Here is a 25,433-nt window from a genome sequence, read left to right as displayed (position 1 = left end):
AGGGCTGCAAGTGTTGTTTTTCGTCTGACTATCATCACACCGGTTTAAATCCGGACCGGCAGAGGCTTCCATGCGGAGCATTTTGACATCATAGAAAAGAGAGAGAAGAAGAAGAAAAAAAACCCCGATAGGATTAGTTTTTGTCATTAAACGGACTTTTCGACAGGCACAACGAGGCCAGCTCAGCCGAGCCGCCTGGGTCCTGCGACTACGGGTTGCTACCGCGGGTTGCTACGTACGCTAAGTTCCGGCCGAGAGGCGAGCGGACCGAGGCAACTTTTATAACGATTTGAAAAAAAAAAGAAGTCAGAAAGTCGACGGTGAAAACCGAATCTTCCGAGATGGCGGGGCAGGAAAGTCCGCATTTGTTCTCTCCCTTCAACGAGCCTTACGAGGCCGCTGTGCCTCCGTTGGGAGTATGACGACGCTGGGCAGACGCTGTGGAGGAACCGGCCCGCGGCCGTCCGAGGTAAGGACAGACAACCAATGAGCTCACCGCCCGGAAGGACGGGTCCTCTCCCCCCCCCCCCCCTCACAGCCAGCATACGAGTGTTCCCCGAGAAGACAGTGGATTTTAAGGACAACGTAAAGACCCCTTTACTGATGGGGAAATAGTAAAGGGGTGCATATCTGAAACACCTCCAGAACAGTGGTTCTCAACCGGGGGTCCGCGGACCCCTAGTGGTCCGTCGTGTCATTGCAAGGGGTCCGTGAAAATAAAATATCTTTTAAAAAAAAAAGATCACACTATGACATTTATAGAAATAGGATTATTTTACTCAAATGTGACTGAGACCTTTATCTACCTAAACTATAAAGGGTAACAGGATTTTTTTCTCTAATTACATCTGTTTCACAAGTGTAATTTATTGTATTTTAATAAGAGATCTCGCTCCCGTTTGCATTGTTAAAAGTTACTGTATAAAAATTCTGTTTTTTACATATATCTGAAAGTTACTGCATAAGAATTCTGTTTTGTTACATATATCTGAAAGTTACTGCATAAGAATTCTGTTTTGTTAACTATATCTAAGTTACAACTGAAAGCTCTTATTTTTGCCCCAAAGAGTGAATAAATGCTATAATGCAATTTAAAATGCAGTTTCTACTGTTTCTATCAAATTGCAACCCCCCTCCCCCGAGATCAGGTGGAGGGGTCCTCAGGGTAGATCAAAAATACGCAGGGGGTCCAGGACCCCAGAAAGGTTGAGAACCACTGGTCTAGATGGAAAGGAAAGACATGAACTGAGAGAAAAATGTAAAAAAAAAAAATTCCCCTTTGAGCCACAAGAAGAGTCAAGTCAAATTTCATCTGTATAGCCCAATATCACAAATGATAAATGTGCCTCAATGGGGCTTTAAAGCAACACAACATCCTGGTCCTTAGACCCTCGCATCGGCTTTGCACAGGATGTACAGTATGTATTTGCAATGCACATTTGAAGATGGAGGGTTTGTTGCGTTTTGTTTTTCATTCCTAATTTGTTCGTCCAACGTAGGCGCTGTATTGTTGCCTGTTTTGAGTTCATGAATGATTTTGTATCTTTACCAAAGCGACCCGCAGGACAGGAGAGAGCAGTATTCAAAATCAGATACATTTTGCTAAGGATTAGTCACGTCGTGTCAGAAACTGAGAAAATGTTCTACTTTGTTCAGTGAAAATGTTAACCAAACTGATTTCTTTAGTCTGGCAGAAAGCATGGGCCCGTATTTGTAAGTATCTTCATTGTTCGGGCCTCAGCAGGTGAGGAGGGTTGACTTACTGGACCTCTTGCCATTTTAGCTGAATACCCTGCTCTAGATAATCATGTATGGTCTGCCGCACTGAAATATTGTATGAACTGACATCATAGCAGGTACAAAAAAAACAAACTCATAATGCGCTATTATAAAGATTTACTACGCACACATTTTACACTCCATCAAGTGCAGAGCGGTGTTGTGCAGTAACAGACCTATCAGTCTATCTACAAGTAAATGACATGCTGAGTAGTCTTGCAGTGCGCTTGAAAAATGTTTGATGACACAACTTAAGCTACTTCTGTATTAGCTCGAATGGTAGAGCACTCGCTTAACTTTGGAAAGAAAGGTTGTGGGAATGCTACCCGTGTTTTTTCCCCGATGCGCTTCTCAAAACTTTTTTATAAGTGTTGTTGTGGGGCCTCTCTTTTATTTAATTGTTTCAAATGCAGCAGCTTCTATGTAAAGCTTAGAAGCTTACCATGTGAAACATCTATATTGTCACACACTTAAGTTTACAAGTACACATTTGTATGAGTGCGCAATTAGCTAGCCAGATGTTAAAGGTCGAGGCTTTCAACATTTTTAAAGATGTGACTTTTCTTCTAACTTACCCGGGGAACATTTGTCAAATTCTGCTGTAAAAAACAAACGGTTAGTGTCTGGTTTGGGACAGATAGTGGGGAGAGGAGGAGGAGGAGGGCCAGGGTCTGCTGAGCAGCTGTTTCCCACCCTGCCCTACTGGGGTGGGGGGGTGGGGGGGTACAGTAATAGTATCAGATTCAAATATGGGCAAGAAAAATGGCTGCCCGTGACATCACAGGCTGCTTCTAAAAACGGAGCTGACACCATCATGAGGACCCGACACCCACCAGACACACAGCAAGGCCCGTCTCTCAGCCTAGCACCAGGCCTTCTGCACAGTCCTTCTCTGTTTTTCTTTGACTTTTAACTAAATGCCAACCACAGAATTGGAAAAGTGGTCTAGTTAAAAGTTTTGACTTCATGCCTTAGGATGAACACCATGGAGAACTTAGAGAAACAGCTCATTTGCCCCATATGCCTGGAGATGTTTACCAAGCCTGTGGTGATCCTACCATGCCAGCACAACCTCTGCAGAAAGTGTGCTAATGACGTTTTCCAGGTAAGCAACGACTTATTTTGACATCAGCTGATGTTGACAAAAAGAGAAAAACATGATTCACCTAAATCACTGAAGAAAAATCGATAGATTGGTTGATTTTTATGTCCTATCTATATGGTAGTCTACCGAGGGGGAATTTATTTTTCTGAATGTACGTTAAAGTTAACTTACATATTATTAACCTCAACAGATATTTGCATAAAGAGAAAAACGTGATTCATGTGATTATGAAAGAAAAAATAGTAAATTTTAAGGTAATATTATTATTAAAGTAATATTTTAAAGGAGCCACCTTATAATAGCCTCTGAAGATGGAATGGATTTATAAGGTGGAATTTATTCATTATTCTTTCTAAATTTATATTGAAGGTAAACTATGTAATGTTTTCACATTATATAGCCTACAATCATCTCAGTAAATCTAAAGATATGGTGGAGGGATATATTTTTACTCTTTTTAATATATTTATCTCTCTTTTGGTTTGCTGTTGCTGCCTGCATTCAATTCACTGGTAATTTTTCTGGGTCACAAAAACACTTGATCTCTATAGCTGGACTCAGTCCCATAGCTTTTAAACATCAAGGCTCAACCTTTCATTACCGGATGTACAGTGCCAAATGTGATGGAGCCGCAAACCACTTTTAACCACATATCATTTGTGCAGGCAAAAGGAAAGCTGCCTGTAAGAGAAGGCACAGTCCACAGGGATGGTAATAGAGGGTTCGTATTGGCAGATGCTATGTGACTCATTGTGTTTCTGCACCTTTAGACTCGATGCAATAATGAACTGTCCATTCTTAAACCGAGAAACTAACTGCTGATAATCCTGAAAACACACTATCCATCCCCAAAGGGAAAAAGAACTGAAATATATACTCAATATACATGCACCAATTATGCCCTACATTTATGTTTCATGAGGAGCGGGGAGTCCAGAACAGATAGCTTCACACCTCACAGATGAGGATCATAGACTATTTTAAGGGGAAAATCGTACCCTCATACCTTGGGTATGATTTTGTCTGCTGCCTCTGAATTCATCCTAAGAAAGACAGTGAAATCTGTTCACAGGCAAGATAGTCTATTCCTTAAACATGATCCCATGACCACTTCATTCAGATTTTGATTTTTGTCTGTCCGTCTGATTGTGTCTGTTCACAGGCGTCAAACCCGTACCTTCCAACACGCGGGGGCTCAATAACATCAGGTGGCCGCTTCCGATGTCCTTCATGTAGACACGAGGTGGTGCTGGACAGGCATGGCGTCTATGGGCTGCAGAGGAACTTGCTGGTGGAGAACATTATTGATATGTTCAAACAGGAGTCCAGCAGGTGAGGGCAGATAGGGCACAGAAGTGTGTATCCTTCAGTATCTGTTGATTGAATGTGAAATTTAAAAAAACCCACACACGATTGTGAAAGTTGCAAACGTTTTCAAGCTTTACTTGCATCCCTCTCATACTTTCCTATATTTGAGTCAGGGAACGATAAGTGGTGTGATCTGTAATTGACTTTTCCATAATGTATTTTATGGTAATTATATGGTATGGACAATCTATACCACATTTTTCCTACCATTGTTGTTGGATTTATTTAAAAATGTCATGTCAACTGGTTCCACGCAACTGTGTTAAAGGTAGAACGAGTAGGATTTTCCTAAAAATCAATGTATAGACTCATACAAAAAATAATCCCTCTCAATCATCGCTTATGATCCACTAGACAAGTGTGGCAATGTCTGTGTCTGCAGAGACCGTTATCTGCCAGTGTTTTCTTATTTTTATATCCACCAGGTGGTAGGTAGCCTGAAGGAGGTCGTGTGTTTCTTGCAAACTGCTGGACCAATCAGCCTAAAACTTTTTGTGCACAGTTATGACTGTATGATGAAGAATCTCATGGTTGTGGTGATTCAAAACCTTCGAAAAACGTTATTTTCCTCACTATTGGCGGTCTCTCTCTTTAGTCACTTTCTAGCTTGCTTGACCAACGCCGCTTTCTGTCGCTGCCCGATCTGAGTCAACCGTGCATATGCGCGACTCCCATCTACGGTTGATTTAGATCGGGCAGCGAGTGTCAAAACCAAAACTTTACGTATTCGGGTATGTGTCTTAAGAGTAAATGAGATGTCAGTTGTATTTTGCCAGCCAGCAAATCATTCAGCACAGGAGATTTAGAGGAACACTGGAGGAACCAAAATAAAAAATAAAAAATTCTCCTTATTTACTTCGCCGCCACGTGTAAGTGCCATAGTCTTCAATGTTAAAACTCTGCTATAACAAAGAGTTTCAGGAGTAGGATTAATTACAGTCACAGCTGGAAATCATCTCAGTATCTACAATAAAACAGTTCCCATGGCAGAACTGTTTTTTCTTACTGTTGTTCTAATGAATGAAAGTCAATCAGAGTAGCAGCCATTTGCCTTCATTCCCTTTATATCATGAAAACCGCGACAGTTAAACACATTTGAAGTATTTTCTTAGTTGTTTTATTGCTTTAGAATGAAAGTCAATCAGCAGAGCAGCTATTCACCTTCATTCATTTTATATCGTGAAAACCACGACGGTTAGAAACATTTAAAGTCTTTTGATAAGGATTTTGAAATTCTGATAGCCTGATCCCTGTCATTTCATGTAAGACTTGGTCGCTTTCATGCGAGGGCCGGCCAAGGAGGCTGCGCATCCACAGACTGACAGGCAAAATTTTTTATTAGGTAGATTTTTTAGCTTGAGTGCTGCATATTAAAGACATTTTTTTTTCCATATTTTCCATTCAATAGTAAAAGTAGCGGGCAGTACGGTGGCCCAGTGGTTAGCACTATTGTTTCACAGCAAGAAGGTCCTGGGTTCGAACCCCAGGCCGTCCCAGGTCCTTTCTGTGTGGAGTTTGCATGTTCTCCCTGTATCTGCATGAGTTTCCTGCGGGTGCTCCACTTTCCTCCCACCATCAAAAAGACATGCATGTTAGGGTTAATACTCCTGTTTGTGCCCCTGACCAAGGCCATGGAAAGAAGAACTGGAGTTGGTCCCCGGGCGCTGCAGCTGCCCACTGCTCCTATACAATAGGATGGGTTAAATGCAGAGAACACATTTCATTGTAACCTACGGTTTTGTTGTAACCTACAATGACAAAATAAAGTGGCTTTCTCTTTCTTCTCAATTGACTTGGGTGCTGTGCAAAAGTATTATAATGGCAAGAAAAACACTGGTTTCTCTGTCCGTGTGTGCATAGATTTCCTTTCTCCCGGTAGGTGAAAAAAGGGGTGGTTTTTCACCAAGTCCAAGGACCAGAGAAGGGAAGATATGCCTGGTGGGGATCTGCTCTCTACTAAGCGTACTCCTCTAGTTCTTATTTTGCTGTGTACGAGACGTTTCTGGGCGTTAACTTTTGGGCAGCAGTACTCTATAAAAATGTAGCAACCAGGTGCCAGATTGAGATTGTAAGCATGCATCCAAGAAGAAGCAATGGCAGACAACAGCGCTTAAAAGATGTAAATATAGCAGAGGTGAAACGCTGAGCGGTCAAAGCTCCTTCCAAAATGAGAGTGAATCTGGGGTTGGCTTTCACCTGCTGGTGAGCACTGAAGGAGAAGGAGGGAATGAAGAGCAAGGTAGAGTTGGCCTTTACACTGGGATGTGTTCTGGCAACTGTGGTCAGGGGGCAGGCGCTTCTGGTGTTGTTGAGCCGGGGGAGAGGGGCCAACTGTGAATGTTGTATTCACAAGCTGCAACTGACAAATCCTACTCGTTCTACTTTTAAATAACTTCTAAGCAACTTGATTTATTAATAGGTGCCCAAGGAATTAAACATTACTTAACGTGGCTGAGTGGAACCAGTTGACATATGAAATTTTTAAGTAAATCCAACATTGCATTTTTTTGAGTACCTTCCTTTCCTGCCAAAAGACGCTGATATGTCTGTGCAGATTGTTGTTTGCCTCACTGACAACTGACAAATCTCCTTGAATGATGAAGTGCCACCTCCAGGTCAACTTGTCCAAAACGGAGTCATCCCTACCAAAGACCCCCTTTTCCTGGGACATATCGATCGGGTCAAGATACATCAATATTCATACCCTGCGGATCCACAGCCACAAAGAACCTCAGGGTGATTATAGACACTAATACTACTTTCGGCTGCTTCCGTTAGGGGTCGCCACAGCAGATCATCTGTTTCCATCTCTTCCTGTCCTCTACATCTTCCTCTGTCAAGCCAGCCACCTGCATGCCCTCCCTCACCACATCCATAAACCTCCTCTTTGGCCTTCCTCTTTTCCGCTTACCTGGCAGCTGCATATTCAGTATCCTTCTCTCAATGTACCCAGCATCTCTCCTCCGCATATGTCCAGACCATCTCAATCTTGCTTCTCTTGCTTTGTCTCCAAACCGTCCAACCTCGGGAATCAGGAATCGGGAACACTTTATTTGTCATTTTGAAATGTCATTTAAATATGAATATCGTTGTTTCCCCCAGCCCACAGCAGTGCAACATAAAGACAAAAAAATCTATACAAAAACTACAAGAACACATATACCCAGACTAAACCACAAAAAAAAAAAAAATCACTGTCCAGGAGAACGAACGCCAGCCGATGACTGTCGGAATTGCTAATCTGTATGGGCTAGCAGTTAGTTTAGCCTGCCCCGCTTCCATGTCCTGTCATACCGCCCTCGGTGCTTCCTCTTCGGCCGCAGCTCTGGGCAGAGCCGTGGTCCTTGAGCGGGCCCACTGGACGCAGCAGACCAGGCTCCCTCAGCCGTCCAATACTAGCTCTCCCAGCCAGACTCCTTCGACACACCTCCCCACACTTCACATGATGACACAGTCAACGCTAGGTGAGGCCGCCGCCAGACTGCCCTCGTGTTATCGGAACTGGCGATCTGCATGGGCTAGCACTTAGCTTAGCCTTCCCCGCTTCCGCGTCCTTTCAGACCAGCCTCGGTGTTACCTCTTCGGGTGCAGCTCCATGGTCTCTCTATGGTCCCTGGGTCCACAGGACGCAGCAGACCAAACTCTCCCAACCAATCCAGCACCAGCTCTCCCAGCCATCATACGAAGACACAAACTTAGACGCAGATGTGGACAAACACTGCATGGATGGTACTGGGTGAGGCCGCTGCAAACATGAATTCACGGCTCAGAGCCGATCCTTGATGTAATCCGACGTCCACCATGAACCTATCCGTAATTTCTACCACAGACCTCACCGCTGTCACACTGGCCTCATACATATCCCGCACCACTCTTACATTCTCTGCCACTCCCGACTTCCTCATACAATGCCACAGCTCCTCTCTCGGCACCCTGTTATAGGCTTTCTCTAAATTGACAAAGACATATTGTAACTCCTGACCTTCTCTATACTTCTCCATCAACATTCTCAAATCAAACATTGCATCTGTAGAGCTCTTTCGTGGCAGGAAACAATACTGCTGCTCGCTAATCATCAGCTCTCCTCTTAACCTAGCTTCCACTACTCTTTCCCATAACTTTATGCTGTGGCAGATCAACTTTACTACAGCTCTGAACATCGTCCTTATTCTTGAAAATTGGTACCAGTATGCTTCTTCTCCACTCCTCAGACATCCTCTCACTTTCCAAGATTGTTTTAAACAATATAGTTAAAAGCTCCACTGCCATCTCTCCTCCATGCCTCCACAGATGTGTCATCTGGACCAGCCGCCTTTCCACTCTTCATCCTCTTCATTGCTGCCCTCACTTCCTCCTTGCTAATCCACCACATTTCCTGATGCCCTGTCTCCACATCATCCAACCATCTCTCTCTCTCATTTTCTTCATTCATCAGCCCCTCAAAGTACTCCTTCCACCTTCTCAACACACTCTCCTCGCTTGTCAGCACATTTCCATCTCTATCCTTCATCGCCCTAACCTGCTGTACATCCTTCCCAGCTCAGTCCCTCTGTCTAGCCGATCGGTTTGATTCCTTTGCTGCTTCATTGGTGTCCAACCTCTCATACGACGCACTATACGCCTTTTCCTTTGCCACATCTCTCTTTGCTTTATGCCACATCTCCTTGTACTTTGGTCTACTTTCTTCATCTCTCATGCTATCCCACTTCTTCTTTACCAACCTCTTCCTCAGTATACTTTGCTGTACTTCCTCACACCACCATCAAGTCTCCTTGTCTTCCTTCCTGTGTCCAGATGACACACCAAGTAACTTCCTAGCTGTCTCCTTCACTATTTCTGCAGTGATTGCTCAGCCATCCAGCAACTCTTCACTACCACCCAGTGCCTGTCTTAACTCCTCCCTGAACTCCGCACAACAGTCTTCCTTCTTCAACTTCCATCATTTGATCCATAGCTCGGTCTTCACTCTCTTCCTCCTTGTTCTTCAAAGTCATCCAACAGACTACCATCCAATGCTACTTAGCTATGTTCTCCCCTGTCACCACCTTGCAGTCTCCAATCCTTTTCAGATCGCACCTGCTGCATAAGATATAGTCCACCTGTGTGCACTCTCCTCCACTATTATTCGTCACCCTGTGTTCCCCCCTCTTCTTGAAATATCTATTCACTACAGCCATTTCCATCTTTTTCGCAAAATCCACCACCATCCATCCTTCCACATTCCTCTCCTTGACACCATACCTGCCCATCACCTCCTCATCACCTCTGTTCCCTTCACCAACATGCCCATTGAAGTCTGCTCTAATCACCACTCTCCTCCTTGGGTACACTCTCCACCACTTCATCGAACTCACTCCAGAATTTTCTTTCTCTTCCATCACACCCAACTTGCGGGGCATATGTGCTGATAACATTCATCATTACACCTTCAATTTCCAGCTTCATACTCATCACTCTGTCCGACAGTCTCTTCACCTCCAGCACACTCTTGACATAGTCTCCCTTCTTAATCACCCCTGCCCCATTTCTCCTCCCAGCCGCACCATGGTAGAAGAGTTTGAACCCACCTCCGGTGCACCTGGCCTTACTCCCTTTCGACCTGGTCTCTTGCACACACAGTATACCTACCTTTCTTTTCTCCATCATATCAGCCAGCTCTCTCCTTTTACCAGTCATAGTGCCAATATTCAAAGTTCCGACTCTCACCTCCACACTCCTACCCTTCCTCCTCTCCCGCTGCCTTTGGACATGCCTTCCCCCTCTCTTTGTCCTTTGCCCAACAGTAGCATAGTTTCCAATGGCACCCTGCTGGCCAACAGTACCGGTGGCACTCATTGGTAACCCGGGCCTCGACCTTATGGAAATCTGATTTATGATGCGGATATTTGATTTGGCAAAGGTTTTACTCCGAATGCACTTCCTGATGCAACCCTGCCCATTTATCTTGGCTTGTGCATCCTCAGTGGCTGGGTTGGGATGATGATAGACAACTCGCTCTAATTCTTGAACTGTGGCGTTCTCCTTTTCCTGCCGCTTTGCTCTGTACAACATTCAAAAAGATCCAGCTGTACTTATCAAAGCATTCTCGGCAGCTCCTGGTCCAGGTCCTTGATTCATTTCTATACTTTAGACTAGAGATTAATCGAGGTCTATGGGTTGATGATTCTAGAGGGTAAACTATTGCAATGCACTTTCTTACTGGTCGCCAAGCCTGTGCAATCTAACCACCACAAAGTATGCAGAACGATGCTGCACAGCTGGTTTTCGGCCTGCTAAGATGCATGTACACACATCTAGCCTCTCTTTGTATTCTTATACTGGCTCCAAATTGCTGCCTGCAGAAAGTTCAAAACTTTGCTGTTGAGTTTCGAGACAGTTTAATGTAGTGCACAACTCACCTGCAAACCTATATTTACATGTACGCCTCTGCTCACCATCTTCATTCTGCCTCCGGAAAGGTACTGTCTATTCCCACTTCAAAACTTCACTGAGCTCTCAGCGTCCGAGTAGCGTGGCGGTCTATTCCGTTGCCTACCAACATGGGGATCACCGGATCGAATCCCCGTGTTACCGCCGGCTTGGTCGGGTGTCATACAGGCACAGTTGGCCGTGTCTGCGGGTGGGAAGCCGGATGTGGGTGTGTGTCCTGGTCACTGCAATAGCGCCTCCTCTGGTTGGTCAGAGCACCTGTTCGGCGGGGGAGGGGGAACTGAGGGGAGTAGCGTGATCCTCCCACGCGCTACGTTCCCCTGGCGAAACTCCTCACTGTCAGGTGAAAAGAAGCGACTGGCGACTCTACGTGTATCGGAGGAGATGTGGTAGTCAGTCTGCAGCCCTCCCTGGGATCGGCAGAGGGGGTGGAGCAGCGACTGGTACAGCTCGGAAGAGTAGGGTAATTGGCCGGATACAATTGGGGAGAAAAGGGGGGAGGACCCCCCCGCCCCTAAAAAAACCCAAAAAAAACAAAAAACTTCACTGAGCTCTTGGTGCAGACTTTTCTCTCTGGCCCCAAAAAATGGTGGAATGAACTTCTGTCCTCCATCAGGGCTGCAGACTCTTTTATTTCTTTCAAGAAAGGCCTAAAAAACTTTCCTTTTCCATATCTACCTTAATCTATAGATGGTCTCTGATTTTAATGCTGTGGCATTGTTCAGCTAATTTGGAATCCTTTATTACTGTTATCACTGTTAATCCCTTATTACTGTTATCACTGTTGCACACTTGCACTAATTGCTCTTGACATGACGTGGTATTGACTAAGATATGATTACTTTTCAGCTCTTCATGGTGCCTGTAGGTTGAAACGGGTAGATCTGCTGACTGCTGACTCTCTTATAAACCACTTTCAATAAAAGTGTGTGCTAAATAGGAAAATGTAAATGTAGTTGGTATATGTACCCCCCCCCCCTCGACTTAACCAGGTACCTCTCTGCAATGGATGCTATAAGCTGGAAAAGTGTTACTGTATTTATCCCCATGCTTTCTGTGTATACATCTGTTAAAATCCGTGAAGAAAAAAATTGGATCTCAAAAGGAGAGAGCCCTCTGCAGTTTGAATGATCCAAATTGTAATTTCTCTACCACTTAACCTCTCAGATCCAGGCTTTGTTAATGAACATGTCAAAGTTGTGCCCCACTTTGAGAGGCAGTGGATACTTGTCTCATTTGTGGTGTGTGACAGAGTGAAGCGTGGCAGATCTCAGCGGGGCCGCAGTGCCCCGTTGAACCAGTGGCTGGCGAGTCAGTGAGCTGGCGACGTCTCAGGTTCTAGTCATTAAAACAGATGTGCCCCCTGCTCGCGAGGTGTTGACTGTATAGCCAGCAGGCTTGTGTTGCACAAGACACAACACAACTTTCCCTCAGACACTCGGGTCACCCAGTTTTGCTGTTAGCCTCGTAGTTCACACGGTTCAAAAGGTAGATTGCCTGTAAACAACGCAAAGTAAAATTTGCTCATCTATGCGCACATTTCATTAAAAACACAGCTAGAATTACCACCAGGCCTAGGCATATGCAAAAGATAAGGGTATTTTTAAAAAGATTACATTGGGTTGCCAAACGGCATATGTCATGTTACTAGCACGTGATATTTTTAGTATACCTCATGAGCCAAACTGGTCTTGCAGCAAACGAAGTGCTCATTCCTTAAATATCTTAAGTGATAACAAACACAATACTATACTTGTGTCCGCCACAATGGAGTGGTGATACGATGATGAAATGGTATAGTGCTTACAGTGTGTGTATGTATAATAAACTTAGACCAGATTCACCAGCTAAGGCCAGTGGTCAAACTCCTGACGTGTGGACACTTACTGGACAAATGAATCTGGTTTTGATTGTAATTGCATGTTATTAGAGAGCGGTATGGCTGAAATGTACTTTCGACCTATTACATTACCCGGACTGTGCATTTTAGAACATGATGTTTGAAATGCACAGCCTGTTCCAGAACATAATGTTTCCTCCTGCCAGGAAAGCAACACCAATGCTAACCGCTTCGACCCTGCCTTTTGACAGCAGCAAACCCGCTCCAGTGCAAAAGGAGGAAACACCCATGTGTGATGTCCACGAGGATGAAAAGATCAACATTTATTGTGTGACCCATAGTGTGCCCACGTGCTCCATGTGTAAGGTATTTGGAGTTCACAAAGACTGTGAGGTGGCGCCTCTCACAAGCATCTACCAGACACAGAAGGTGAGTTCTGAACTTTCATGGATGTCAGGACCACTATTGATCATGAATCAGAGAGAGAGAGAGAGCAGGAGAGGAGAGAGAGGCAGTCACATAAAACATTGCAATACATTCATGTATGTGCTTTCTTATGTGTAAAATCTACCCACCAACTACATATACGTTTGTAGAGGATTTGTCCCAGTTCTGGAAGGATGTTCATACATCCTGTGCATATGATCATATGAGTGAGTTTTTATGGTTCAATGTTCAGGTGTTTACTTAAACATTTTATTGCTCTCCATGCACCCCTGCCCCCACACCCCAGACAGAGCTGAGTGACGGGATAGCCATGATTGTCGGGAATAACGACAGGATGCAAGGCATCATCAGTCAGCTGGAGGAAGCCTGTCGGGCCATAGAGGTCAGTGTCCCAACGTCAGTGTCCCAACTGGACACACCCACACAAACAGATCATACAAGCGCCGTTCCTCTTTGTGAGTCACGCTATCTCTGAGTGCATCTGTCCGAGCGCACGAAACAGAAGCACGGAAAGATGAGAATCCGCGTAGCTGGTGTGTACGTCACCCTCTTTCTCTCTCCGTGTCACATACTTGCACTCACTTTCTCTACATCCGTAGCCTTTTTTTTCGAAAAATACATTTTCGTTCTTGTTTATCTCTTTTATCCACACTTCATTTCCATCTGTTTAACGTGATGTCACTGTGTCACCCTGCACGTACAGTACATTAAAATGCACTTGCAGTATATTAACAAAAATGACCAATGATTGGGACTGAGCTCTAGAGAAGACAAGTGATATTCCGCAGTCAAACTGACATTAGTCGACAGCATATCGATGTCCACATTCTTCTAAATATGTCCGGCTGTCATTGGCTGTCACTCAAATCAAACTCCCTATGCTCACTAAGTCACACCCGATGTCAAATTGCATAATTTCAAGGTGCTGTCAATGCTGTTTCATGGGACTTTTTGGCAGTATCCTGCCATTCTCTCACCCCACTGTAAAGTACCTTAGATATTACTTATGAATGATGGGAAGAGGACAGCATAGATCAGCCCCTCCTCCTCTATGCTGGTGTGTAGGGTGAGCGGGGATGGAGCTGGAGCAGTTCCAGTCCTTTGTGTGTGTGTGTGTGTGTGTGTGTGTGTGTGTGTGTGTGTGTGTGTGTGTGTGTGTGTGTGTGTGTGTGTGTGTGTGTGTGTGTGTGTGTGTGTGTGTTGTGTGTGTGTTACCCCCCTTAGCGGCGTCACTCAGTACAGACACGCAGAAAGAGCTGTGCTGTCCTCTTTTGCACATATGGCATCATATGGCATAACCGGAGAGGTGGAACAAAACCCGAGTGTTGGGAATAAAACAAACTTTGATGACCCCACACAAACTGAAACACCAGTCGCCCCTGCTTCCTCTGTTGTAACGCTTTTATTGGTGTTTTTTGTTTAAAGGTAGTTGGAGAGAAGTAGCTTGCTTCATGTGCACTCCGTCATCCGCTTGAGTCACAATTACGCACAAGTTTTTATGTGAAGTGATGAATGATTAATGTAGATGGATTTTCAGAATTTATGAACTCTGTGTTTGTTTTTCTGTGTGTGTGTGTGTGTCTTTCCTTATGTCTTTCTAACCACAACATTCCTGTGTTCATGCGTGGATAGGAGAATGGTCGAAGGCAGAAGAATCTGGTATGTGAGAAATTCGACCAACTGTACACCATCTTAGAGGAGAAGAAGAGGCAGATGAGCCAGAGGGTGACCAGTGAACAGGAAGAGAAGCTTAACTATATCCGGAGTCTGTCCCGAAAGTATGGAGACCATCTGGAGGAGGGCTGTAAGATAGTGGAGACGGGGATTCAGACCATGGAGGAGCCAGAGATGGCTGTCTTCCTGCAGGTGAAAGGGTCTATGGTCAAGTGTACACACCACTGCTAGATACGATAGTCATGTCTCATCGGAGCGCTTAATCCTGTTAACACTCAATTCATTTATGAAGGAGAGTGACAGCCACATTGTGCAATCACGCTTATTACCGGAAAAATGTGTGTATTGACTACTAAATCTGGGAGTGGATGCTAGTGGTTTGAGTAATGTGTACCACAACTGCAGTGGAAAATGATCTCATGGATGTTGGCTCCTGCACTGCTCTCCCCACCCCTTGCACATCTGAAAAAGGGGTTCCGATTTAAACATAAAGATAACTTCACTTAGAAATATCAAATTTGTGAGCAGAAAGAGTACACGACGCAGCTGCAGGTCATAGTTTATTATTATTTCATGGAGAAACTGATGCCTGCAGTTAGTGAAGTTGTTAAGTAAGTTGAGTGAAATATGTTTTTCATAGTCTGCAGAAGATCAAGGAAAGTAGAGCAGTACCAGTTACCCCACACACTCCATCATTTTAATACACTCGAATCCAGGCCTGGGCAATTATTTTCCACGGAGGGCCACATTAGAATATATTTTTGCCATCGCAGGCCAGAATCATATTACGGGATTATACATCATCAGTATCTAGCGGGAGCACCTGAAAGTAGTGGTAGTAGTAGATGCATCATCTGTATTGACATATATCTACTGTAAATCACGTGCAGATATGCTACTTATTTTACTTTTTTATCATGCACAGAAATACACCACATCCATGCTCTCCTTTTGGTAGGTATTTTCATTAATAAACATGCAATGAACTACACGGGGGAAGAGTACACTGTGCATTCAGCACCACGGACAGAACTCTTGTATGCACAAAAACACAAGAGAGAGAGCTCAACATAACTGCTCAGTCAGTGTGAGGAGTGAGGTCTCTGATGGGCATCGACCAGAGCAGTGAAGTCAGGTATAGTTTCTGACGTCGCTATGCGCAGGAGAGGTGAGAGTCAGTAAGAGATGATCTGTGCCTTGACTTGTTACATTTCATCACTGAATATGTCTGTTCACATACATAGATAGGTTGACCCAAACAGCACAAACATCTTCTGAGCATGACTCCTAATCTTTGGAAAGTTTTGTTCAAGAGATGCTTGGATCCTCGACAGTGACATTGTTTTGAATAGTTCTCCAATCACTGCATCAGACTGAACATTGATAAGCTTAAGTTTCAGGTCATTGGGAGTATTATCCACACTGAAGATGTCAGTTTCCGACACATTGAAATCCTTAAACGATGAGAAAACTCATCATTCAAAGCACACAGCAGCAGTGTATACTCCCGTTGGTCATCTGGTAGGGAACAGACTAGTAGTGTTGGAAGGTGGGTCCTACTTGTTGTTGTTGGCTTCTACTTGGCGGGTCAGAAGGAGTAGTTTTCCCTTGAAGGCTTTGACAAGGATGTGCATTTGATGTGCAAAAAGGCCCTCCCCTTGAAGTTTGGGATTCAGTTAATTCACGAGCGCCATGATGTCCACGGTGAAGGCAAAATCAGCCAACCATTCTTCATTTTGCAGTTGAGGGAAATCCACATATTTTGCTTTCATCTGAAAACACTCAGCAGTCCCCGAATTGAGGTCCCACACCATTTTAAGCACCTTCACCAGACTCAGCCATCTCACGTTTGTGTGGTAGGGGAGATCTGCATGACCCGGCCTTCTTTTCCAACAGTGAGACAAACAGCATGTGGTTTAAAGATTTTGCTGTTATGAAGTCTACCACTTTAGTGACTGTATCTACAACATGGCTCGGTTTCAGATCACATTTACAAAGCATCTCCTGATGAATAATGCAATGCAGGAAAATTATTTTCTGATCTGGGTTCAGCTCAGCTACTTGATCTTGTATCTTTTCAGAAGGCCAATGTTTTTTTTCCTGTGCACCCATCTGTGGTCACGCTGGATAACTTTTCAAAACCCAGTCCCAGCTTTGCCACACACTTATTGACCTCCAACCTTTCGCTGTGGTTGTGCTCTTCATTAACTGCACTGAAGCAAGCTGCTCTGTAATTTCAGTCTGGAATTATGCCCCGTAAGAATAGCAACGTGTCATGTGCATCACTGCTCTCATCCAGAGCCAAGGAGATATAGGTGTGTTTAGGTGCCTTTACCTCGGTATGTTGGTGCCATAGATATAGGTGCTTTTACCTTGTCTTTCAGTTGTTGTTCCATACTCTCTGCGATGTCCTCAACACACTGTGTCACTGTTGTTTTTGACAAGGAAACATTTTCAAACCGCTTTTCCTTGTCGGGGCAAAGTATTGCTGCAGAGTCAATTAAACATTATTATTATTATTGTTAATCCCCCCCCCCTTTCTCCCCAATTGTATCTGGCCAATTACCCCACTCTTCCGAGCCGTCCCGGTCGCTGCGTTGCCCCCTCTACCAATCCGGGGAGGGCTGCAGACTACCACATGCCTCCTCCGATACATGTGGAGTCACCAGCCGCTTCTTTTCACCTGACAGCGAGGAGTTTCACCAGGGAGACATAGCGCGTGAGAGGATCACGCTATTCCTCCCAGTTCTCCCTCCCCCCTGAACAGGGGCCCCGACCGACCAGAGGAGGGACCACGACACATACCCACATCCGGCTTCCCACCCACAGACACAGCCAATTGTGTCTGTAGGGACGCCCGACCAAGCCGGAGGTAACACAGGGATTCGAAATGAAACATTCTTTAATGAATTCACCCCCAGTGAATGGCTGCTATGTTTAGCAATTTTGTGGGACAGTGCGTAGCTAGCTCTCGCAATTCCGTCGTTTGCTGAACGCCGTCGTGTGAAAAGACCTTGCTGCTTTTGCAACTCTTTCGATGCACTTGCCCTCTGCTCAGAAGACATATTCCTATATTTCTCCGCATGCTTTGTCTGGAAGTGTCGGGACAAGTCGTGGTCTTTCCAGACAGCGGTGCTCTCTTTGCACCCTAAGCACACAGCTTTCCCTGATAGCTCAATGAAGAACTGTTTCGACGTCAACTCTTTCTGGAACACCCTACGTTCATTGTTTACTTTCCTTTTCTTTGAAATCTTTGAAAAACTCAGTTTTGCGCAATTTATAGCTAGCTGCTATTTGTAACTGTGATGTGTACTTGTCAGTCTGTCCTCGTGCAGTTATTTATATGTGCCTTCGAAATAAATGTCCTACAAGCGGTTGGAGTTAAAGCATTACATTGGACTTTTAATTTGAAAAGCAAATACTTTTTTCTTTTTCTTTTTTCAAAACTTAACTATCACAAATTCTTTATGTGATCTGACCATGATTCTGCAGGCCATATTGAATCAGGTTGCATTCGGGCTGTATTGAATATCAATATGCATGGTGCAGATGAGAGTCTAATGTGTATCATGCATATTGGTATTCTCTCTCATTACAACATCCATTGCACATTGTCTGTCTTGGGAGAAAGCGCTTTGAGTGGCTGTTGCAGCTAGAAAAGCGCTATAAAAAATGCAACTTGATTGATTGATTGATTGATTGGTTGATTATTGAATTCAGTAGTCAGTCCTAAATACTCTGACAACTGCGTACGTGTCCAATATGAAGTCTTCCTCTACCCCTTTAAAATGTGGTTGTGTGCTCTGATAGCTGAGACTTATGTTGTGAGATGAATCAACCACACATTATATGTCACTCTCTCTCTCTCGCTCTCTCTCTCTCTCTATCCTCTTCTATAGACGGCAAAGCCTCTCCTTCAAAAGTAAGTACGTGCACTTATGGCACATTCAATGCAGTAGGTCAGCACATCATATAATGAAGTGACAGCAAAATGAAAACATGATCACACCTTCATCTCAAAGCCTGCATTGTGCCATTTGTCTGATGTCAGGATTACAAAAGCGTCGAGCACAGCCCACCTGGACAAGGTCGAGCGAGGCTACGAGAACATGGATCACTACAGCGTCGACTTCAAGAAGGAGGGGATGGCCCTTCGCACCATCGACTTCATCCAAGGTAAAAAAGGGAGGGGGACTTTTGAAGGGTGTGTGGGTAGTGTGGCGATCTATTCCATTGCCTACCAACATGGGGCTCTCCGGTTCAAATCCCCGCGTTACCTCCGGCTTGGTCGGGCATCCCTACAGACACAATTGGCCGTGTCTGTGGGTGGGAAGCCGGATGTGGGTATGTGTCCTGGTCACTGCACTAGTGCCTCCCCTGGTCAGTCGGAGCGCCTGTTTGGGGGGGAGGGGGAACTGGGGGGAATAGCGTGATCCTCCCACGTGCTACTTCCCCCTGGCAGAACTCCTCGCTGTCAGGTGAAAAGAAGCGGCCGGCGACTCCACATGTATCGGAGGAGGCATGTGGTAGTCTGCAGCCCTCCCCGGATCAGCAGAGGGGGTGGAGCAGCGACCGGGATGGCTCGGAAGAGTGGGGTAATTGGTTGGGTACAACTGGGGAGGAAAAAAAAGGGGGGGGGAAATCCACAAAAAAGGGGGGGGGAAGGTGGAGATGGTTTACATTTGTCTGACCCAGTGTTATGTGTCATTGACACGCGTTGGACTCCAACTTCATTTCTCCCGTATATCTTGCATTCAACAGAGGATGAAGATGAGGAAGAGGACGATGAGGAGGGAGAGGCCAGTGCTGTGGCGGGAGAGGGTACCCCGGGTGATCTGGGTGGCAGCGTCTCTTCCGCCGCCGCCCAACCCGGATTGCCCCCACAGACTAACTCTGCCCCGAACGCGGCCAAGGGCGCCGCCTCAACCTAGCTGTCAGCCACATACGCCCAGACGCCACCTAATAATAAGCCTGGAGCGGGCCGAGTGTCGCCCCAGACGTTGAACTCGGGTCAGTTGTGACACTCCCCTCCCCCCCCCCCCCAGATCTGGGTTACTGCTTTAGATCCGCATCAGAAAGGTTGCTTACTTGTTGAGCCAGAGAGAGAGAAAAGCATCGACTTCCCTCGGTCTCTCTGTCACAGCAGGGACGGATTGGAGGCTGTTCAAGTGTTGTGTGTGCTGGCAGTTTCCTGTCAAGTTCGATGTGATCGTGATGAAGTGACTAATGGAAAGAATTGGTTGCATGATTATATAAAGGAGCATAATCCTCAGCCCGTTAATGTTGGATGTAATCTATATGCAAAACACAGGCACGGAGTTTTCGTTAGGTTGAATTTATAATTTCTCCGATGTTGTTCACACTCTTCTTTTTTTTCCCCCCCTGTTTTACGAACCTCGTGTATTTCAACCACTGCTTGAAGTACGTCTTTATATGATGTCACTGGGTAAGTATTTCAGACATGACAGCCTCCTGTTAGTCTCCTTGTCCTGTACTGCTTGTATAGGAGTGATATAATTGTATGAGCAGGATGTTAGATAATAAACCACAGGACAGAAGATGACTAGCTTTGTTTTGGGGGTTTTTTTTGTAGGATTTTTTTTGTTTTGTTTTTGGGTCATTTCAGTGCTTTGGCTAGGCCCGCCTGCTTCACACACTTTACTCTTTTACGTGTACTGCCAGTATATTTTCTGATGGTGGACAAAAACGTTTGTGGCCGTAATGTGTGTTCCTCTTGATGTCATTAAAACTGTTGCACAAGCAACGTCCTTCTCGTGTCTCGGTTGTAAGACGAGCGTGCGCGGACAGCCTCTTCACGTCGAGCTTATGAGGACCGATAGGAAACCGCACCGAGAATATGTAGAAGATTAGTTCCCCACAAAGAAAACGACGAGAATACTGTGCGAGTATTGGCAAACGTGGGGTCGTACAGCTGTGTTTGCACACCGATGTGCTTGAGGCTTGCATGTGCGCCTGCAAGCGTGTGTGTGTGTGTGTGTGTGTGTGTGTGTGTGTGTCCGTGGCCATCGTATGATCGATGAAGCCGCCCTAAAGATGTTTTCACAACCAACTTTCCAACCAAACCTAGGCCCTCATCTGTGTGTGTGTCTGTGTGCATGTGTGTTTCTTGTTGCATCCACACACACCTATGTGTCTGTTCATGTGTGAGGAGAGGACTTATCTCTGTCTCTCTCTCTGTACCGTTCTCCCCCTCATCTCTCTTGTGGCAAATCAGACCGTCGGTGGACCATTGTTGTGTCTTTTGTGCGACGTGCAGACAGGTCCGACGTTTCAATAGAGCCGTCTGGTCAAGAAGGTACATACAACCAGATGGCAGCGAGCCTCATGCGGGCCCGTCTGTCGTTCATTCGCTGCCCTGCGATGCTCTCACCTTGACACGACTCTGAAGGGCTAGTCTGCTATTGACTCCCATCTAATTACTTTACACCATCATTCAGCGAGCGGGATCCTTTACAAATGGGCTCAATGCCGCAAGACGCCCCCGGACGCTAAGCGGGGCGAACAGAATAGGATGACTCACGCTTGCAGCACTTGTGCGGTTCACACCGGCACGGCGGGTCAAAGTTCAACGCGGTGTGTGTACACACACACACACACACACACACACACACATGCACGCTCGTCTCTTGCCGGTGCTGTGGGAGGATTAAGGCGTCAGCTTAATGCAGGCGGCGTGGAATTCCAGTCGACTTCACGTCCGACTGTCTCTCGTATAGTTTTGCCCCAGCGTTTCTCGCGGCACTCTGGTGCAAGGTGGCACCGAGGCGGCTTCGTGTGAGGCCGCGACTTTCCACCCTACCGTGACGAGGTCTGGGTATTCGGGAGGGCCTGTGCTCGGCCCAGTATCTGAGGGGCGTCTGATCTCCCATCAGCCTGAAGGTGAATTTCAGCCGTTGTGAGACGCGCGGCCTCCTGTGTGTGCCAGGAGACTTGCAACAGACAGAAGGAAAGGTGGGTGGGGTGCATGTGGGTCACAACCCGCAAAGTGTGCCACATCCAGGGCGACGCTTTTTCAGCGTTTCCCAGATAAAGGGTTCACCGGCCGTCGCTTCTTAATGACATCCAGAGAGAAGTGTAAACGTTGCTTTTCACATTTTATTAGAAAATATAGATATTGGACATTTGTCTCTCGCACAACAAAACAACCGGCTGGTTGATCATACGTTTATTAACGAACAGATACCATACAGCGAAACATGGTCTAAAATAAATAGGTCACTTCTCAATGCAATAAATTCTCATGTAAACCTAAAAAAAATAAAAATTAAAAAATCAAATAAAAATAAGGATGATAATAATAAAGGGCAGTCATGGTGTCATTTTCAAGATGTGGTGCACTATGCCACGGTTCTAACACTGACGACGATGAGCCAAGGCTGCGTTACGCTCCCTTCTCTGAGGTTCAAATAGGCATAAATAAACGGCGAGCAGCAACTGTGATACAGAGTCGTGTTCTGCAGAGAACGAAGAAGAAGAAATGGAGGGCTATCTTTGGAAGAAGAAGAAGAAGAGAGATGGAGAGATAGAGAGAGAAGAGATCTTTTATTTCCCGAAGAGTTCCATCATCCGTCTGTTGTTCTGCGCCTGCTGCGCCAACTGTTCGGCCCGGGACATCTCCATCATCTCCCGGAGGAGGTGGAAGGTCAGATCCAGCGATATCGGCGGGTCCTCGGACCTCCTGCCCCGCTCCGTCGACTCGTCCCCAACTTTGCCTTGCAAGAGGCGGCGCGTCAGCTGCAGCTGCAGAGCCCTGTTGTAGACCGAGCCGCCGGGGTAGGTCGGCGACGACGGCCCCGCCGAGTCCGAGTTGCCGTTGTCGAAGCGGATGAAGTATTCCTCCCCGAGCCGCTGCAGGACGGGACCCGTGCGCCGCCGCTGGCCGTCCGCGACCAGGGCGGCGGAGGCGGCGAGCTGGCCGGCGCCGGCGGCGGGGCGCTCGATGGCCCGACAGTCGCAGCGCGGTACGAAGGCAGCCAGCAGAATCGCGGTGGTGGCGAGTAAATTGAGCTTCATGTCAGGGTGCCGGCTGAGATCTGGGGGGGAGGGGGGAGAGAGGGGGGGTGAGAGAAAAATTATGCAACGGTTTCAAGGAACATTTGTGATTAGCGTCGTTATTTTGGGGGGTTTCCGAAGCCGATGCGTCACATGTTGGGATTTGTTCGGTGCGTAAAAACGGGTCGAAATTGCGCACGGCGGCGGCGCCGGCTGCGGCTTATGGATGGAAAAGTGCACGCGTTAAAAAGTGTTTTAGGGTCAAATGCACGCGGGAGAATAACGTGCGTTCCCCCTCCTCCCCCCCAAAAAAACAAAAAACAAAAAACTTGGGCAGGAACGATGGAGAAACGAGGCGCTCCAGTGCGCACGGCGCTGCGTAAATCCTACACGTCTCCGACCAGACGCGCGGCGTCATTTAGGCGATTGGCGAGGCGTTAGGAAATCCATCGAATTGGCAAAGAGGTCAAACGAAAAGTACAATAAAGGGACATTACAACAAGGATAAGAGACGTGAGGGTTAAGCTTAAAGGAGTACCGTACCTTGAGGGAAATGGTTAGCGGAGCTCCAAGCGCAGTGGGCTTGTAGGTGCCAGGTGTTGGTGCCAGACGCCGCCCGCCCTACTTGGCTTGTGTGGAGGAACTAATAGAGTTAGTTTAGTAGATGCAGTGTGGACTTATATAGCCCACTACAGCGGCGTCTGCGCGTTCAATCATGGGTGTAACTTGAATGAACGCTTGTGGAAAAAAAAAAGTGCTTGGGTTTCGCCGAGATGACTCATATAGTGTGTGTGTGTGTGTGTGTGTGTGTGTGTGTGTGTGTGTGTGTGTGTGTGTGTGTGTTTCGGAGTTTTCTAGGTCTGCTGCCTGCTTGCATCTGCATGCTTATGATGAAAACAAGTCGATCCAAAGATTTGAAACCCCCCCCCCCCGGATGATTATTTTATTGGCATTGGCCCCACAATCTACAGGTTAGTTGTGTTGTGAGAGGGCAGTATACCTCCAATGCACCAACTACGTGTTGTGTGACCGGCTAACCCATCGAGGTGGCCTACTTCTCAAATGCACCTTAACCCCCACATCGTTGTTGTTGTTGTTGTTGTTGTTGTTGTTGTTGTTGTCCAAATAGGGGAAGTTGTAGTTTTGGTCCTAATCTAGTCATGCTTACCAAAAAAGCAACATTTTGCTGGAAGTCATAATGGAGCTCCAAAGGAGTTGAATCAAGTGCAACTGGACTTGGTACAGTGGCTTGCAAAAGTATTCATACCCCTTGAACTTTTCCACACTTTGTCACGTTACGACCACAAACATAAATATATTTTATTGGAATTTCATGTGAAAGACCAACACAAAGTGGCACACAATTGTGAAGTACAAAGAAAATTATACATGATTTTAAAAAAAAATTAAGAGAATAGTGGGGCGCAAACAGCATCATGAAGTCCAAGGAACACACCAGACAGGTCAGGGATAAAGTTGTGGAGAAGTTTAAAGCAGCGTTAGGCTATAAAAAGATTTCCCAAGCTTTGAACATCTCACGGAGCACTGTTCAATCCATCATCCGGAAATGGAAAGAGTATGGCACAACTGCAAACCTACCAAGACACGGCCGTCCACCTAAACCTACAGGCCAAACAAGGAGAGCACTGATCAGAGATGCAGCCAAGAGGCCCGTGGTGACTCTGGATGAACTGCAGAGATCCACAGCTCAGGTGGGGGAATCTGTCCACAGGACAACTATTGGTCGTGCACTGCACAAATCTGGCCTTTATGGAAGAGTGGCAAGAAGAAAGCCACTGTTAAAAGAAAACCATAAGAAGTCCCGTTTGCAGTTTGCCAGAAGCCACGTGGGGGACACAGCAAACATGTGGAAGAAGCTGCTCTGGTCAGATGAGACCAAAATTGAACTTTTTGGCCTAAATGCAAAACGCTATGTGTGGCGGAAAACTAACACTGCACATCACTCTGAACACACCATCGTCCCCACTGTCAAACATGGCGGTGGCAGCATCATGCTCTGGGGGTGCTTCTCTTCAGCAGGGACAGGGAAGATGGTCAGAGTTGATGGGAAGATGGATGGAGCCAAATACAGGGCAATCTTGGAAGAAAACCTGTTGGGAGTCTGCAAAAGACTTGAGACTGGGGCGGAGGTTCACCTTCCAGCAGGACAACGACCCTAAACATAAAGCCCGGGCTACAATGGAATGGTTTAAAACAAAACATATTCATGTGTTAGAATGGCCCAGTCAAAGTCCAGACCTAAATCCAATTGAGAATCTGTGGCAAGATCTGAAAACGGCCGTTCACAAACGCTCTCCATCTCATCTGACTGAGCTTGAGCTGTTTTGCAAAGAAGAATGGGCAAAAATTTCAGTCTCTAGATGTGCAAAGCTGGTAGAGACATACCCCAAAAGACTTGCAGCTGTAGTTGCAGCAAAAGGCGGTTCCACAAAGTATTGACTCAGGGGGGGCTGAATATTTTTTGCACACCGCACTTTTCAGTTTTTTATTTGTAAAAAATGTTTTAAAATCATGTATAACTTTCTTTGTACTTCACAATTGTGTGCCACTTTGTCTTGGTCTTTCACATAAAATTCCAATAAAATATATTAATGTTTGTGGTCGTAACGTGACAAAATGTGGAAAAGTTCAAGGGGTATGAATACTTTTGCAAGCCACTGTATATATCCGTCCAGAGAGAGACAGACAGAGACACAGAGAGAGAGAGGAACAGAGAGACAGAGACAGTGTGAGAGAGAGACACACACACATGGAGAG

General features: G+C 45.9%; 2 protein-coding genes across 2 annotated transcripts; one reads left to right on the top strand and one right to left on the bottom strand.

The window, feature by feature from the left end:
• The first annotated feature begins 224 nt into the window (after positions 1-224).
• trim55b (tripartite motif containing 55b) lies at positions 225-20,312 on the top strand. Its single transcript, XM_056299490.1, has 9 exons — positions 225-469; positions 2,755-2,884; positions 4,047-4,216; positions 12,773-12,950; positions 13,255-13,350; positions 14,601-14,834; positions 18,542-18,564; positions 18,694-18,818; positions 19,404-20,312. Exons 2-9 carry the CDS (start codon positions 2,756-2,758, stop codon positions 19,571-19,573), a joined length of 1,125 nt encoding a protein of 374 aa, XP_056155465.1. The 5' UTR covers positions 225-469; position 2,755; the 3' UTR covers positions 19,574-20,312.
• A 1,607-nt stretch (positions 20,313-21,919) lies between these two features.
• On the bottom strand, positions 21,920-23,329 carry crhb (corticotropin releasing hormone b). The gene is made up of 2 exons (XM_056299573.1): positions 23,199-23,329; positions 21,920-22,696 (listed from the first exon to the last, which is right to left on the bottom strand). Exon 2 carries the CDS (start codon positions 22,674-22,676, stop codon positions 22,206-22,208), a length of 471 nt encoding a protein of 156 aa, XP_056155548.1. The 5' UTR covers positions 22,677-22,696; positions 23,199-23,329; the 3' UTR covers positions 21,920-22,205.
• Between the last annotated feature and the right edge of the window lie 2,104 nt (positions 23,330-25,433).

This window comes from Lampris incognitus, chromosome 19, assembly GCF_029633865.1.
Source record: "Lampris incognitus isolate fLamInc1 chromosome 19, fLamInc1.hap2, whole genome shotgun sequence".
In the NCBI taxonomy this organism is placed as follows: Eukaryota; Metazoa; Chordata; class Actinopteri; order Lampriformes; family Lampridae; genus Lampris; species Lampris incognitus.
The sequence above is the reverse complement of the archived record's forward strand: the minus strand, read 5'-3'. Positions and strand labels throughout refer to the sequence as shown.

Excerpts from the sequence above, each read along its gene's own strand:
- trim55b (XM_056299490.1), top strand. The coding sequence starts at position 2,756 with ATGAACACCATGGAGAACTTAGAGAAACAGCTCATTTGCCCCATATGC. Across the intron at positions 12,951-13,254 it reads GCATCTACCAGACACAGAAG|ACAGAGCTGAGTGACGGGAT; the intron begins GTGAGTTCTGAA and ends CCCACACCCCAG. Across the intron at positions 18,819-19,403 it reads CACCATCGACTTCATCCAAG|AGGATGAAGATGAGGAAGAG; the intron begins GTAAAAAAGGGA and ends TGCATTCAACAG.
- crhb (XM_056299573.1), bottom strand. The coding sequence starts at position 22,676 with ATGAAGCTCAATTTACTCGCCACCACCGCGATTCTGCTGGCTGCCTTC.